Source organism: Ciconia boyciana, chromosome 23 (genome assembly GCF_034638445.1).
Source record: "Ciconia boyciana chromosome 23, ASM3463844v1, whole genome shotgun sequence".
NCBI lineage: Eukaryota > Metazoa > Chordata > Aves > Ciconiiformes > Ciconiidae > Ciconia > Ciconia boyciana.
This window is the reverse complement of record NC_132956.1, coordinates 7,422,012-7,437,066: the sequence shown is the minus strand read 5'-3', so window position 1 is coordinate 7,437,066 and position 15,055 is coordinate 7,422,012. Positions and strand designations below refer to the sequence as shown.

The following is a 15,055-nucleotide window of genomic DNA, read 5'->3' as shown; positions in this document are numbered from 1 at the left end:
GTTACATCCTTGATAAAATGAGTAAGTAACAGGCTGGAGGATGCACCGAGGACAAAACTGGCAAAATTCAATTCAAGGTGAACCAAAACTGATGTTCTGGGGCTTTTGTCAACCCAAAAGAGTTCCTTGACCTGAAACAAAAAAATTTGTTTCATTTTCAGGTTACTTCTTAACCTTTATTTTTTAACTTTGGGTGAAACTTGAAAAGAAAATGGTATTTCAAATGGTATTTGCTTTATTACAAAGATGACTTAAATAAGATGCTTGAACATTCTGAAAAAAAATCACAGGTTCCTCAGCCAAAAATATTTGCCAAATTCAACACAGACTTTCAAATCTCCTTTTCAGGTCCCCTGGAAACTCTTACATGTTATGGATGTTTTTACTTTGGTCTAATGCTGAGAAACATCCCAGAAACTCTTGACACCCCTGGCCCTTGAACACATATGAATGTGATCTGGAACCGTCATCTTCTTTGACAGTCAGAGAAAGTCCATGTTCCTCTGCCTCCTCCACGAGCTCTTCACAGTTCCTCTCTCCTGCTCAGCTGCTGCCAATCTTCTCTCATTAGATCTAGTCCCAGTAGCCCAGGGTCACAGCAGCTTGGAGGAGAGCTGGGGTTTCACACATTTTATGATTCCTCTTCTTTCTGTGCCTCTATTTTAGCACCATCTCAGGCTCCCCATGAAGGTGGAGTTTCATGGAAGTCAGAGATCAGCTGGACTCAAGGCTCAGCTTGTGCATGGAACTGGGGTTAAACTGAGGAACAGGAATACTGGGAAGGGGGGAGAAAGCTGCAAAAGGGTGTAGATGAAGCATATGTGTCCCATGGACACTGAGGACAAATGTGCCATGTTGCACACCCTTCAGGCTGCTGTGGAGCACCGTGAATCCAGGTTGCTGGATCCACCTGAGCCCCAAGTATGTCAGTCCTCTGCAGGCACCCATGCTGGGTGGGGGCATGCAGGGAGCAAGCAAGAGCAGGGTGGTACCTGAGAATCTTGAGAACAGTGAAGCAATCACCCAGGGCACACCACGATGTCCAGCCAGGCTGTGTCCCACAGGACATTTCTGCATTGGCTCAGCTCCCTCTGGAGACCAAATGGCTGTGTCCCCCAAGGGGTCAGAGGCAATGCTGTGGTTAGGGCACAGATGAGGGCACCAGGACTGCTCCAGGTCAAACTGCTCGCTCACTGTGTGGTCTTGGTAAAGCAATTTTCCCTGCCAGTGCCTCTATTTACCCATCCATCCAGTGATGAGAACGGGCCTCTCAGGTGTGCCAGGACCTGTTAGTCATTAGTTTTACTGCAAGCTGCTCAGGAAGGTGTTGCGGATGCAATTAGCGCTCATGCTCGGAGGCTGCCAAGAGACCAGATTCTCCAGTTTCAGCAAGCTTGGAAGAGGCAACACCACCAAGGACTCCTCTCCGACGGCTCTCCATCAGTCTGTGCTCTCCTCTGTCACCACCAGCCTCCAGCTCCAGCGGAGAAACAGCGCAGAGACAGGAGAGGCTGCGCCGGGAGCAGGCACAGTCCCAGCCCAGGCACTCACCGGTCCTTCCCTCCAAAGAAAGCCTCCAGTGACAGAGGTGTTCAGACCTGGGCCTCACACAGGCAGGGAGCAGCCCAGAGTTTAGTGTGTCTCCTCTTTGTTTCTTTCTTTTTCTTCTTCTTCTTTTCTTTCTTTCTCTCTTTTTGGCAGCAGGAAGATTGTTTAAAGTTGCTAATAAATTCCAGTTAATGAAGCCTGAAAAGCCAGAGCTGGGAGCCAAGAGAAACAAGAGCAATCAGTACAGAAGGAATAGAAAGAAGATCTTGAAAGCCGGCCTGGGAATAATAACATGTTGAAATGTGTTCGCCAGCAAGGGCTTTGTTACCGCGCTTTGAATCCAAACATGAGTGCTTGGTGCCAAGAAGAGAAACTGCAGCCAAAGGCAGGTGTTCATTGCCATTCACCTCTTGCTTTGGGGCACAGCGGCAAGATCAGACCCCTTCCCAGCCACTGGCTCTTTCACCTGCCTCTCCTCAGGCCCCGAGGGTAGAGGGACTCACCATCACGGGGAGTGCTGTGCCTCTGCATCAATGCAGGCACAGCAGGCTCAGGACCCACAACGTGGCCTCCCCTTGCAGGCTATTCCCTTTCCTAGGCAGCTCTTGCAGCTCAAGGGACTGGAGGCCAAGAACCAGCATAAAAGCAAAATGAAATAAAATGCAAGTGTGTATGCTGGGAATGTGAACACAGCAGCCCTCTCCTCCTCCCCTGCACCAAGGCAGAAACCCCCTTCCCACTCCTCTTCGCATGCAGGTGCAAGGACCAGTGGAGCCATCACAGATTACGGAGCACCAGCACTGCTGCAGTGTGCCCCTGCCTGGTGGTGGAGCACCCACCAGCACTCATGTCAGCTCCCAGACATCTGAGACATCCATCTTTGGGTGTATTGTCCAGCACAGGGTCTCACTCCAAGGCAATCTCATTCTTGTGAGAGGCAGCACTGCAGTAATTCTGGCTTTGGGGCATGACTCCTTCTGGAGTGATAGCTCTGCTGTGTAAAGGGGTGCTGACATTTCTGGGTGATGTTCAAGTGTGCTGGCACCATGGTGAAAAGTCCTTCCTGGTTCAGTGCAGTCACATGTCTGGACTAGGGTACTCCAAGAAGAGTAGCTTTGGGTTTCCATGACACAGAAGGTTCCAGAGGTCTCTGGCAGAGAGACAAATGCTTATAGGGCCATGACCTTGCTTTGCCATGTTGAGATTTGGGGGCAGCATCACTGCTTCCTTGGTAGCCACCTTGCCTGACACAGCTCTCCATTTCCAGATGGCTGTAGGTGAGGAGCTGCAGCTCCTCTGAGTGCCTGGGCACCATGGTTCCCCCAGGATGCTGCCTAGCTCCTGTGTCTGAGAAGGTACCAGGATGCTGCAACGGAGCACACTGCTGTGGCTTCTGCAACTTGTTAGCAACAAGGGAGCTAGCCCTGGACTTTCTGTCCTCCTCGTTGACATTGCTCCTTGGCAGAGGACAGCACTGGTTGTTGATTCAGTGGGTGGGCAACAGCAGAGAGAGGGTTAAAGGATAATTCTTCTCATGAAGCCTTCCGAAGGTGCAATCTGGCATGGTGCAAAGACAGATGTTGGCCAAAGTACAGGTGGGAACAGGGGAGGAGGCCTTCTAGGGGGTTCTCCATCTTCCACGTTGAAAAATGAAGTGAAGTTATTGAAGGATCCCAAGTCAAATTCAAAATGTTGTGAAAATTTCAATTCTTTTTCTACTCCAGTTAGGCTAGGGATAGTGTTCAGCATTTGAAAAATCCTTGCAAGTGAGGATAGCTGGCCCCCATTTTCCTGAAAACTGCCTTCCAAATGACTAACTCTGTTCCGGGGTACCCCAAGTGCGGCACCCAGAGGAGAGTCAAAAGTCAAAACTGCTCTGAAGGCTTGGAGGGAACAAATCTCCCCTGAAAACCTTGAGAGTTTATAATATAAGGGGATGGAGTGAAGGCATTCAGTGTCCTGTATTGGGTTGTTCATTAAGGAGTTGTGTCTTACTAAATCTTACTTGGCAAATGAATCCAAACTAGCTTGCATATGAACATTCGTGTGGGTTGAAAACTGGCTTGAGGACCATAAACAAAAGAAACGAATGCCATCAATCTATCGAGTTGGAACAGGCATTCGGTGGGGGCACGGAGAGCAGAGTTAGAAACAGGCCTGCATAGTCTCCTCCTCAGGGATGGAACAAAGCAATAAAGACCATGTTAGAGACACCTCCAGGTGATACCAGACTAGGACCAGCTGCAGATTCCTGTGTGGGAAGGGAGAGTCCAAGCCTGGCTCTTTTCTCAAATGTGCCATGTTTTCACTTGCATGACTTAATTGGCTTCATCCCTGTTTTGCACCAGCACGAGAACAAACTCAAGCATAACACGGAGCCCTTGGTCCCCTGTGCGCCCAGGGGATGGCACTGTCTTGGCATGATGACACTGTTTAGACAGGAGCGTGGAGAATTTATCTGGGCACAGATTCTGCCTTGACAGTGTTAGTGCTTGAGAAATGAACCAGAGCAGGAGATCAAAGGGGGAGGGCTGACATGCTCAATAAAGATCTGGCAAGGGGAAAATTCCACTGGGATATGGACACACATGTTTGTCCTGTCCTGCCAATGGGCAATGTTCCTGCCTCCTAATGTGAATGATAAGGGCATCATCGTGTTGCCTGAGCACATGACGTGAGTGATCATGCCCAACAAACAGCCTTTGGGCGTGCCATGGAAGTTGTAGCATGACCAAGAAGCCCAAGATACAGGAGGGGGTGGGAGCCTGTGGTAACTGAACTGCAGCAGCCATGAGGTGGTAAACCATGAGTTTGTTCCAACTTGGAGTGTATTGGGAATGCACATCAAAGCCTAGAGGAATGTTCCCAGAAATCACAGGAGTGGGGAAGGGGGGGGAGCAGAATCTAAAATCCACCAAACACACAAGCTTTCCAAAGCAAGCCAGCCAACTCCAGCTCCCACCCTCCCCTTCCACCTGCCCCTTCTCTCCTTCTTCCATCGGTCACTTTAAATCCAGAGCTTTCCCCTTCTCCCAACCCTATCTCACAGTGTAAGCTCCAGGACAGCAGGGCATACAGCTGAATCAAGTCTGCTTATCCTAAAGAGACCTGAGCTAACTTGGAGCAGAGCTCATGTGCTGTGGACCAGATATTCACCCCTGCAAGAGAAGCTCCTCTTCCCGCTATGTGCTTAGGGTACGAGGGAATGCCACCTCTCAGTCCTTCTTGGTGGGGTTATTTGCTTCAGTCTTCTCCACAGAAGGAGCAAATGAAGAACTGTCTCAGGGGAATTCACACTGGCAGCATCACTTCAAATGTTATTGTTCCCTTTTAAATAGAAATTCACTATTTCGGTGAATTTCCTGTGGGATCTGGCTTCTGGAGATGTGTTCAACGGGTGTCTGTCTGCCAGGCCAGAAGATTTCTGAAAAGTTTGAGTGAGAGGGACAGGTGGAACCAAGCACTAGGGAGATTGCCAAGTGACCACGGACAGAGGAAGGGTCAACACACAGGGAGACTTTCGTCTCTTGGGTCTCTTACACAATCTGGCACAGGAGCTAACGACATGGAAGCAGGCATCTCTCCCAGTGGCCACTCCTCCTGCTGGACAGGACACCCCAAAAGACCTGACCATTCCTGACCAGTAGGTCTTCTTCCAGAGAGATGGGACAGCTGTGCCCCCTTGGCTGGGACACCTGGCTACCACTCACAGCATCATGCAGCTCCTGTCCTGGGAGGTATAGCAAACCTCCAAAGCCCATGCCTCCAGACCCTGTGTGCACATCCCGGCCATGTATCCCTCTAGGAAAGCAAAACCTCAGCTTGCGTGCACAAACACAGACGTGTCCCACCTCCCAGTCTCTGCATGCATACAAGTAAGCAGAGCCCATCTTAGACCCCAACGGCACTGGCAATTGCCTTGGGAGGTGGATTGAGTGAAGTGGTTGTGGCTGGTGCCTCCCTTTGTGCCTGCTCCTTGGCTCGACATGGAGCTCTACACCTTGGGGAGCAGAGCTAGGCTGCCCTGGCAGCAGGGAGGAGGTAAAGCTAGAGAGAGAAGACCCAGAGACCAGAAGTGAGCCAGGGACATGGCATAGTCTCAGTGTAGCAAGGCCAAGGACAGAAGCAGCAGCAACAAGGGGGCATGGCTGCCTTTCCAGGGGCTGCAGGATGCTTTGTGCCTCTAAATTTACCCAGAAATGGTGCCCAGTGAAATCAGGGCATCTCCCGCAGAGTTGTTTTTCCCCTCATGTTCGGTTTTGCCCATGGTGCTGAGATGCCACGAGCTGGCTCAGCACGTGTCCCACCAGCACACGGGGCTCCCTGCCACCTTGTTCTGAGGCCAGGAGCCCCAGCCTGGGCTCCATCCAAGCTCAACACTCCTCTCCTGCTAATCCTAGAGGTCCCAGATCCATTTAGGGACCTGGCAAACACTCAAACACACCCAGGAAAGTGAACATAAAGGTGCAGAGCTGCCAGGAAACAAATCGAGAGGCACATTTAACTGTGAATACATGTAGACTGCTGCCAGCAAAGGCATGGCAGCAGACCGGAGCTCCAGGGAGGTGAGGACAGACAGCCCTCCGCAGAGCAAGTGCAGCCTAGTAGGACAGATGCTGGGAGCAGGCTGAGGATGCCATGCAGGAACACCTCTCCTCCAGGCGAGCACTCCAGTCTCCTGGACAACACTCCCTCCCATGTGGAAATCAGCAATCAAAAGGAGCAATTACCCCAAATCACAGCCCCCAAGTGACAAATAGCCCAGCTTGCCAGGCAGCTTGCATACTGCAGGGAGGCAGGTTGCAACCTGCTCACACACATTAAAGAGACGACCCTGTGCTGTTTATGCTGTCGGAGGCCTAATTATGGGAGCAATTTTCGCTAGATTCCCGAGGGGAGAGACAGGGAGGGAGAGAGCTCGGGCACCCGCACATGCCTGCCCTGCCACCAGTGAGTGTGGCTCCCCAAAACAGCTCAGATCCTCTCCATGACCTTTGCAGAGTCCTCACTGCAATGCACTCTGCTTCCAGCCTGGATTATGCTGCTCATCCTCGACACCTGTCTCCTTTGCAGCCAAAACATCTAAAAAGAAACGGGCTTTGTCAATGCTAAATTAATACAACAGGCTTGCCAGCATCTGTCCCCAACCTCTTGGGCCTGGTTTGGACTTTCTGAGAGATTGAAGATGAGCCTGGTCACAAACTATGTTCACTGTCTCCTTTGGGAGATGCAATATTCCACTCCAAGTCAAGTGGACAACAAGAAGTTTCTTACCTTGTGACTATGGAGAAGTCTAGCCTTGACATCTGTTTAACCACTTGGGTATCAGAAAGTAAAGCACAAATACAGTAGTAATTTGGGGTCTTAATCAGGCTGTTGAACCTGTCTTCATGATTTCTGGCTGATGGGCATTGGAACTTGGTCCACGTTTGTCCTCATGGGAGAACCAGGAGAAGGTTCTCCTTAGGTCAAGCCTAGACTCAAGAGTCCTGGACTTTACTCCTGGCTCCACCGCAAGTTCCCACCATGGTCTCTCAGGACTGCTGTCCTCGTCAATGAAAGTGATGGCAACAGTGATGCAGTTTCCAATGTCAGTGAAAAATCAAAATACCTGTTAATGCCCCAGCCTGCTCTGGGGCTTGCTAAAATTTGAGCGGTCTGATCAGATTATGCTGTACAATGGTGAATCCCACATGTTTCCTTGGATAAATTCTTTCAGCCAGTTCTGAACATTGTCCCTTGGTCTTTGTGCTGTGTCCCCGATGGTGATACTCTCCTCTGTGATGCTGCTCTTCACTTTTGTCTTCCTCTCCCATCTTTTCACATTCATCTCCTTCCCTGGCTGCACTGTCCCTATCCTTGTCTTCCCTCCTACGGTTTTCTCCAGTTATAGCTCACCCGAGAACCACTTTTGACTTTTCTGTCCTGGATTTGGAAACCATACAAACCATACTCAGATGAGCTGGCTCTATTGTGGCACCTGCATGGTACTCCCCATCTCCAGCCCCTTCCCTGGTCTCTCCTCACAGCAGTGATACCAAACTCTCATGTGTTGAAGGAGCTGGGCCTTAGCTGTGATCACACATGTCAAAGCAGGGTGGGGAATGGGGGATTGGAAGTAAATCAGGTGGGATTTGATGGACAGGACAAAGGAGAACCTGCAGGATGCAGAAACAGGCCATATGCAGACAAAAGGGACAGATAAGGGTCCATGATTTAGAGACAGTCCTCCCAGGACCATGCATAAGCAGAGGGTAGCTCTTCCCTGCTCCACCCTCACTGTCAGATGTTTGGTGTAGAGCAGGATCTGTAGGCTGGTCAGTGCCCTCAAGCAGAGGTCCCTCTCACAGGCAGCCTGTGCTGTAATTTCCATGGAGTGGAGTCCTCTGCAGTTATCCAGGGAATTACTTCAGCCATGAGCTGTCGCTGGATGCTTAAAACACTGGATTCAGGTCTGGCAGGAGTAATAAGCTATAATTTCTTTGCCTGTTCCCCAAGCTGTAAAAGAGGATCATATGCAAAGGTTGCCTGGCCACAGCTCAGCTTGCAGGTGCCGCAGCCTCCTCCCCAAGGGGGCTGTGGCAAGATGCATGAATTGTTAAGCCTCTGCAGACAAGGGACTGTCATTACAGTGTTGACACATTACTGGCTCTTCTTTTCGCTACAGACGCCTCTCTGGAAACCAGATCTCCAGGATCCCAGGGGAAGCTTTCTCTGGCCTCTACAGCCTGAAGATTCTGTAAGTAACTCACTCCCCTCTGCAGAGCCACCACTGCCCCTGCCTTCCCCAGCCCCTCGTGCCAGGTACTGGCCACGCAATGCGTCTTGCAGCCATCCAGAGAGGAATGCAAAGTTACAAGGTGGTGTGGTGTTAGTTGTTAAACCCATGCTGGTTAATGTGCCCCTTGGTGAGTGGGGAGCTATGTCCCACCCCAAGGACCTCCCCCCGCCCCTACACTGCTTCTTTGCTTCTGCTATAGCAAACCATGAGCAGGTCACCTCCAGGGCACAGCTGTCCATGCTGTGTGAAAACACACCACAGGAGAATCTTCAGAAGTTCACATTTTGCATAAAACTCACCAAATGCCCTGACATGGTGTCCCCCAGATGTGTTGTCCAGACCCCAAACTGGCCCCCATCTGCTCTGCTGCAGCATCTTGGGGCTGGGTTGGACCAACCCGAAAGTCCAGATATCTGCACTCTGGCAGCTACTGTGGAAAGCTCCTGTGCTCTGCCCAGGTCAGCTGCCTCTTTGCAACCAGCCTGCCCTTGCTGCAAACTTCCTCATGGCCCAGGAGGCTTCTGCAAGGCTCTGGAGAGGTCTTTGCCTGGGAAGGGTGGGATCCTTGGATAGTCTGACTTCAGCCTGAGCCCAGCCTGACCCACAGGGGCAATAGGGATAAGTGCAGCTGGGTCCAGGAGCACTGCAGACATCAGGCCATACCTGGGAACAGCCAGCCCTGGTAAACAAAGGCTTTCTTGACATTGTGGGCAGGCCACCCACCTCTGCCTGTCCAGTGGGGAAGGTCTGAGTGACAAAGGTTACCAACCAGCAAGTTCCTCCCCAGGGTATTTTCCTACGGGCCAGGGTACCTCACTGCATGCGCAGTCACACCGGTTTTTGCATTTTTGCATCCATGTGACAGCAGGGTCTGTGCGGGGTATTGAGGTGGGAGTCCCTTTTTCTCTTTCAGGAACCATCTTAAAAATCTCCTGCAATAAACATTTCATCCCCAAGGGGATGTTTTGAACTCAGCCGCAATGTGAAATTGTTGTAGCCAGTCCAGTTTATACAGAGCGAGCAGGTACAAACCTGCTCCCAGGATTAGAGAGTATAGGGCTGTTTACTACGTCTTCTGAAGATGTAAAGTATGAATCCTGCCCTAAATCTCAGGGCTTAGAGATTTATCCATCCCCTGCATTAGGCAACAAATCAAAGGAACTGAGGAAAAACCGCAGCTCTCCCACCCAATTTCAACAAGAGGAACTTTCTACTCCAGGAACGCAGGAGCTTTTAAAGCCGCTTTTGATCAATTTCTATTTGTGTCAGGCCCAGGTAACTACTGATGCAGAGTACAAGAGCAGTGCCTCCCTTCCGGAGCCAGCACAGCTCCCTGCAGGTGGCAGAAAGAGAGGAGCATACTCTCTCGCCCCACTGCCCGCACGCAGATGGGGTCATGGACACCGCGTGTGCTCCACCACGGGGCAGCACCAGGAGGAACATGTTCATGAGTGACCACATTGTAAGGAGAGGCTTGAAGGATCAGAGCATTTCCAGCTGGGAATTGGTTGCATGGAGAAGCTTGCTCCAGGTTGTCTTGTGAGAGATGAAGTTGGTGTCCTCGTGCTTCAGGACAACCTGCCTTGCTCTCAGCCAGGCTGTGCCCAGTGACACAGGGTGGCACTGGGCTGTCATACCAATCCTTCCGGCTGCAAGGCTGCCTTAAATTTACTTTAATCCCCTAACCTTTCCCATGGAGGTATGCAGAGGACTAGCCCAGCTGCAAGGCCAGGGAAGGAAGGGCTGATGCTCAGTGACTGGCCCATCCAGACCCTGCCATGGGCCTCTTATTTAAAGAAATTCCTGCTTCCTAAAAGCAGGGGCACTGCCAGCCCTCATTTCACTGGGAGCATTTCACTTTCCAAAGACTCTGATGCTTTCCTGGCCAGGTTTGCAGGGGTGTGTTGGCCTGTCATGTGCTCTTGCTATAGGAGATGCTCTGATTGCTTTCTGTAATGATACCATGGGCTCCACAGGAGTGAGCTCACTGGTGGATGCAGTTGCAGGTCCCTGCACCCTCCAGGAACAGCAATCATTCACCCTCACCTATTTCTCTGTCATGATGAGAGTGAGGCCAGCAGTGAGAGACATGGAAAAGATAGGCTGGTCCCTGGGAATTTGCTGGAACGGGACTAGAAATTTTGCTAGGACAGGCCTTAGGAGCATCAAGCTTAATCACATTGGAAAGGCTCTTGACAAGGATGGCAACTCCCACTGATTTCCTCTACTGAGAAAATCCTGAGGAGAAGCACAAAGTGCTGAAGAAGGCAGGTGAAGGCCACCATGTGTTTCCTTCAGGTTGTGATTCAGGTCCTTCAGGTCACTGCAGCAGTGACCTGGTTGGGGCTGGTGACTCCGCAGCAGCTCAGCAGCAGCTCTGCAGGATCTGCTCCATCTGCCCATGGACTGGGGAGAACAAGTGTCCTTCCTGGCACTGGCTTGCTGAAGAGTCATGGGTCACTCTGCCTCCCCTCTGACCTCCTCCAGACAGGAGCATGAGTGCAGGGTGCCTTCCACAGCAGCACCACAACCTCATTGGCAGCACAATAAAATCACCAAAACCTCCAGTAGGGAAAGGTGATGTTATTGCCATTTTACTGGCTGGAAAAACCAAGGCAGGAACTGAGTTTGGAAGCAGGGTGTCCCTTCCCAGCCCATTGCAGAGTACCTTACACCTTCCCTCAGAGTCTGGTTGTGGTCAGGAGTGGAGAGCAGAGCCTGGAGAGAGACTGTGGTGCTGGCTTACCCTGCTCCTTGCGCCCTGGGAGTGACCAAATCCTCAACCTCTTCCCAAGCCATGTCTCAGCTCCCTCTTCCCTTGCTGCGTTTCTCCACCCCCATCCAAGCCTGCTGATGGCAAGACACCCCTGCTGAGCCAGCTTCTCCAAGATCTCCATGTGACCTGGCACTTTGAAACTGAGAAGAGAAGCTTCAACCCAGAAGACTGTAGGAGGCATTTGGGGCTAATGGGGACCTGCAGTGATTTATAGGATACTGTCATTATGGATACTATGGATACTACACAAATACGCGGGAGTGTAACCAGCTGTAAATTGATGTAAACTGGTGTTCCTCATGTAGCATACAGAAGTGTGTTGGGTAACTGGGGAGCATAAGTTTGGCCCCAGTTATGTCCATATCCTGTGGGGCTGCCATGAAGCTCCACTGTGCAGAGCACTGCATTTCACGGTCACACAAGCCACAGGCTGCTCACCGCACTGTTCCCCATCCAGATCAGATCCTTGCTCCCTTAGGACCAGTATAACCACTCTCACAGTCATGTGCTTTTCTCTGCACTTTAATCTCCACAAAAAAACCCACAGATCTTGAAGAAGGTAGCTGGAGAGGTAATTTGAAGAGCCCATGAGGCAGGAAAGATCAGAGAAATGTTGGGATGTCAGGTATTAAAAGACAGGAACAGGGAGAAAAGTCCTGTCTCCTCACTTTAGACAGAGGCAAAGCATCGAGTTTATACTGAACCATTCTGGTTCTGTTGAAAATCAAGAGACGAGAGGACTTGGAGAGGGCAAGTCACTCTTCAGGCTATACACTGAGCTTCCCTGGGGGTTCTGGGCTCTGACAGCCAGCAAAGGCTCAGAGACAGGCTGCTGGGCTGGATACCAACCTGCACCCAGACACCACCTGTGATGCTTCTGCACCTCTTGATGCTGGGCAGCCTTTGGCCGGGCTATGCTGTCCCATCTGGGACCTGCCCTGCAGGACATGGGGCAGCAGGAGAGCAGCCAGAGGACAACGGGAAGAAGGATGAGGAAATGCCAGATCCTCACCTGTGGGGAGACGTGAATAGAAGTTACAGGGGTGGTACAACAATGTAATTGGGATAACTCGGTCTAGAAGAGAAAAGGCTCAGAAGGCAGCATGGGAATGTCAGGCACAGAGATGTGCAGGGTGCTCACACACCACTCCCCACCGGTGGGCTGGGTGTGTTTGAAGTGGGTCCCTCTGCCCATGCCCTCCTCCTGCATCTCCTGCGCAAAGCTGGTCCATGGGCAGCACAAATGGTCCCAGGTGTCCTGGTGCATGCAAGGGGCAGTCCGAGCCTTAGACACTCCGGCACTCTCAGGTCCTTGCTCCATCGACTCATAATTTGCCTCTAATCACCCTGTTGTACCCGACTCCCACCATCCTGCCATTCTCAAAATACTTGCCTTATTCACCTTCGTGGGTGATTTTCTCACCACTTGCTCTGCATGGACATGGGCCATGACGTGGACCACAGAACACCATGAGCTTCCTTGCTGCTGCACCCGGAGCCAGTTCCCACAGGGTGCACGCTGCAAGGCTGGTGGGACCCCTCTGAGATGAGTGTCCCCCTTGGAAGACATGGGGCTGGTGGCTGCTGGGAGAGGGGTGAACTGTGCCCTGGCAAGTCCATAATCATCAGCCCTGGTTCTCCTTCCACGCTTGTGAAAGGGGAGTGTAAGCCCCAGTGATCGATCCCATGGGTGCTTTCTGCAGCCTGCTGGGATGGGGAAGCTCATCCAGGCAGACGGCTGTCACACAAGGACCAATACAACTTTTGGGACTCCGGGTCCTGCATACGGGTTTGTTTCTGCAGCCGAGGTGTGCTGGAGGGATAAAACACTGGGTCCTGCAGCCCAATGAAGTAGAAAAATAAATTGCATTATTTAAAAACAGTGAGAAGGATCAGGGGTCTGGTGATGAACTAAAGGAACAATGAGTCAACAGATGTTACTTAACGTGAAGTAGAGGTGAATGAGGATGGACATAAACCTTTAAGGACAAGCAGCTGCTTGGAGGGAAATACATATTCTCCATATCTGAAGGCAGGACTAGCAGGTTTTGGAGCAGATGGCACCAGGGATATTCAGGACAGATTGCATCTACAGATGTGGATGCTCTTTCACAGGTTGGGTGAGGTTTGACAGGCGGCAGGCATGGCTGGAGTTGGGAATGGCTGCCTCAAACATGCCCAGCTGAAGCCTGTAGGTATTCAGGAGTGGACTCACACTAGGATCAGAGATCTTGCTTGTGGTGACAGGGGTGTCCCCCGAGGAGACAGGCTGGTAGCTGGGGATGGTAGCAATTTTCACCATTTAATTTTAATGTGCTAGGGCCTTAGAGCTAATTGTGGTCATGTGCATGTCCACAAGTAAACTCTTGCATGCGTCTTGGGCTGTCAAGGGGCCTGGTGCTTTCCCAGTCTTTCCAGAGAATTAGTTTATGTTTAAAAAAGGATGGGAAACACCCTGGGAATTCCTCTACAAACCTGCCTGTGCAGATGGTCCTCTCCCTGCCCTCGGAGTGAATCCCAGAGCTACTGGAGGCAGGACCAGATTCTTGGCTCTGCCTCCTCTGGCTGCTTCACTTTGCAAAAACCACCTGGAAAGTGGCCACGAAGATAGGCCTGTGCAGAAACCATGCAGGGGTACACCCGGGAAGCAGTTGTGTAGAGACTTGGAAGAGAGCAAGTGAAGAGCCAGGCTGCCCCACTACCAACAAAACATCATGACACAGGGTACTATGCTGAGATCTTCAGGCACCGAGCCTTGAACCAGCCCCCAAAGGCAAGGCGAGATGTGGCCTCCTTGGCTCCCCTCAGATGAGTGCAGACTGACAGCGACAGATGCTCAGCAGTGGCAGCTGGTGCTCTGAGGTCTTCTAACTGGTGGGTACATCCCTTTGCAAAGAGAATTTGCAAGTGCACCTCTCCCAGGGGCTCTGCTCTGCAGCATGGCCTACCCACACCCTCCCCACAGAGGCTGACGCTCCTGGGTCCATGCTTCAGTGCCAGGATTATTGGAAACCAGCTCCATAGGCTAATTTGTCTCCTCTGCCAAGGTCCTTCCCTTGCAAAAGTAACTCCTTAGTCCATGCTCTCCTAGCCTTGGAGCTTTCCAGGGTCGCAGAATATGCTGCTTAATCAGTCTCTGGAAAACTGGAAACTTCCCCATCCTTCCAGACCTCCTTGTGAGCTCCCTGGATACCCCTCACCTCCAAGTGCTCTGACTGGAGCTCTCTCAGCCAGGAAGCATCCATCCCAGCTGGCCATGTGGCTGAGCTTGTGCTGCCACAGCTTCACACCACATCCCACCCTCGCACATGTATCCCTCATCAAATGCTCCTTTGCACAAGCAGGACTGCCAGGCCTCTTACTTTGCTGGCTGAACGTGCTGCAACAGTAGCAGCACTTACTAGCCAGGAAGGAATCCCACACCAAACTCCGCAGGGAAAGACTCCAAGTACAACCACAAGCTCAGCCTGCCTCACCCCAAAAAGTGGAGGGCAAAATGCCTGGGTGCATCCTCTTGGCTGCAGACCAGCAGCCAGCCAGCTGGGGTGGCCCACCCCGCTGCTCCGTTCCTCAACAAGCCTCAGCCAGTCTGTGTGAGCGTGCAGACCCAAAGCTGCCCACAGCCTGCCTGCACAGACAGTGGTGTGAGTGCTGCCCAGCGCCTGCCTGCACAAGCGTGTTGACCCAGTGCTGCCTGCAGCCACTCGCACCCACACACTGCCCCAGTGCTGCCCATGGCTGATCTCCATCAACAGGTAGGCTGGAGTGAGCCTGACAAGAGTGGCCTTGCTCTGCAGATGCCACATGTCCTGGCCAGATGGACCCTACCCAATGGCCACCCCCAATGGTCCCTCCTCTTCCCCCCCATGAGCTGCAATCACAGCATCTCATGTGGTCCAGAACAGGCACTGACTAGCCTGGCTTGTGAACACACATCAAAAAACATCACC

General features: G+C 51.8%; 1 protein-coding gene across 1 annotated transcript in view; it reads left to right on the top strand.

Annotated features, from left to right (window-relative positions):
- Nucleotides 1–15,055, top strand: part of LGR6 (leucine rich repeat containing G protein-coupled receptor 6) — a 149,791-nt gene that overhangs the window by 55,515 nt on the left and 79,221 nt on the right. The window contains exon 3 of the mRNA XM_072844634.1: nucleotides 8,216–8,287. Coding sequence (XP_072700735.1) covers nucleotides 8,216–8,287 — 72 coding nt within the window. The remainder of the gene's footprint in view (nucleotides 1–8,215; nucleotides 8,288–15,055) is intronic.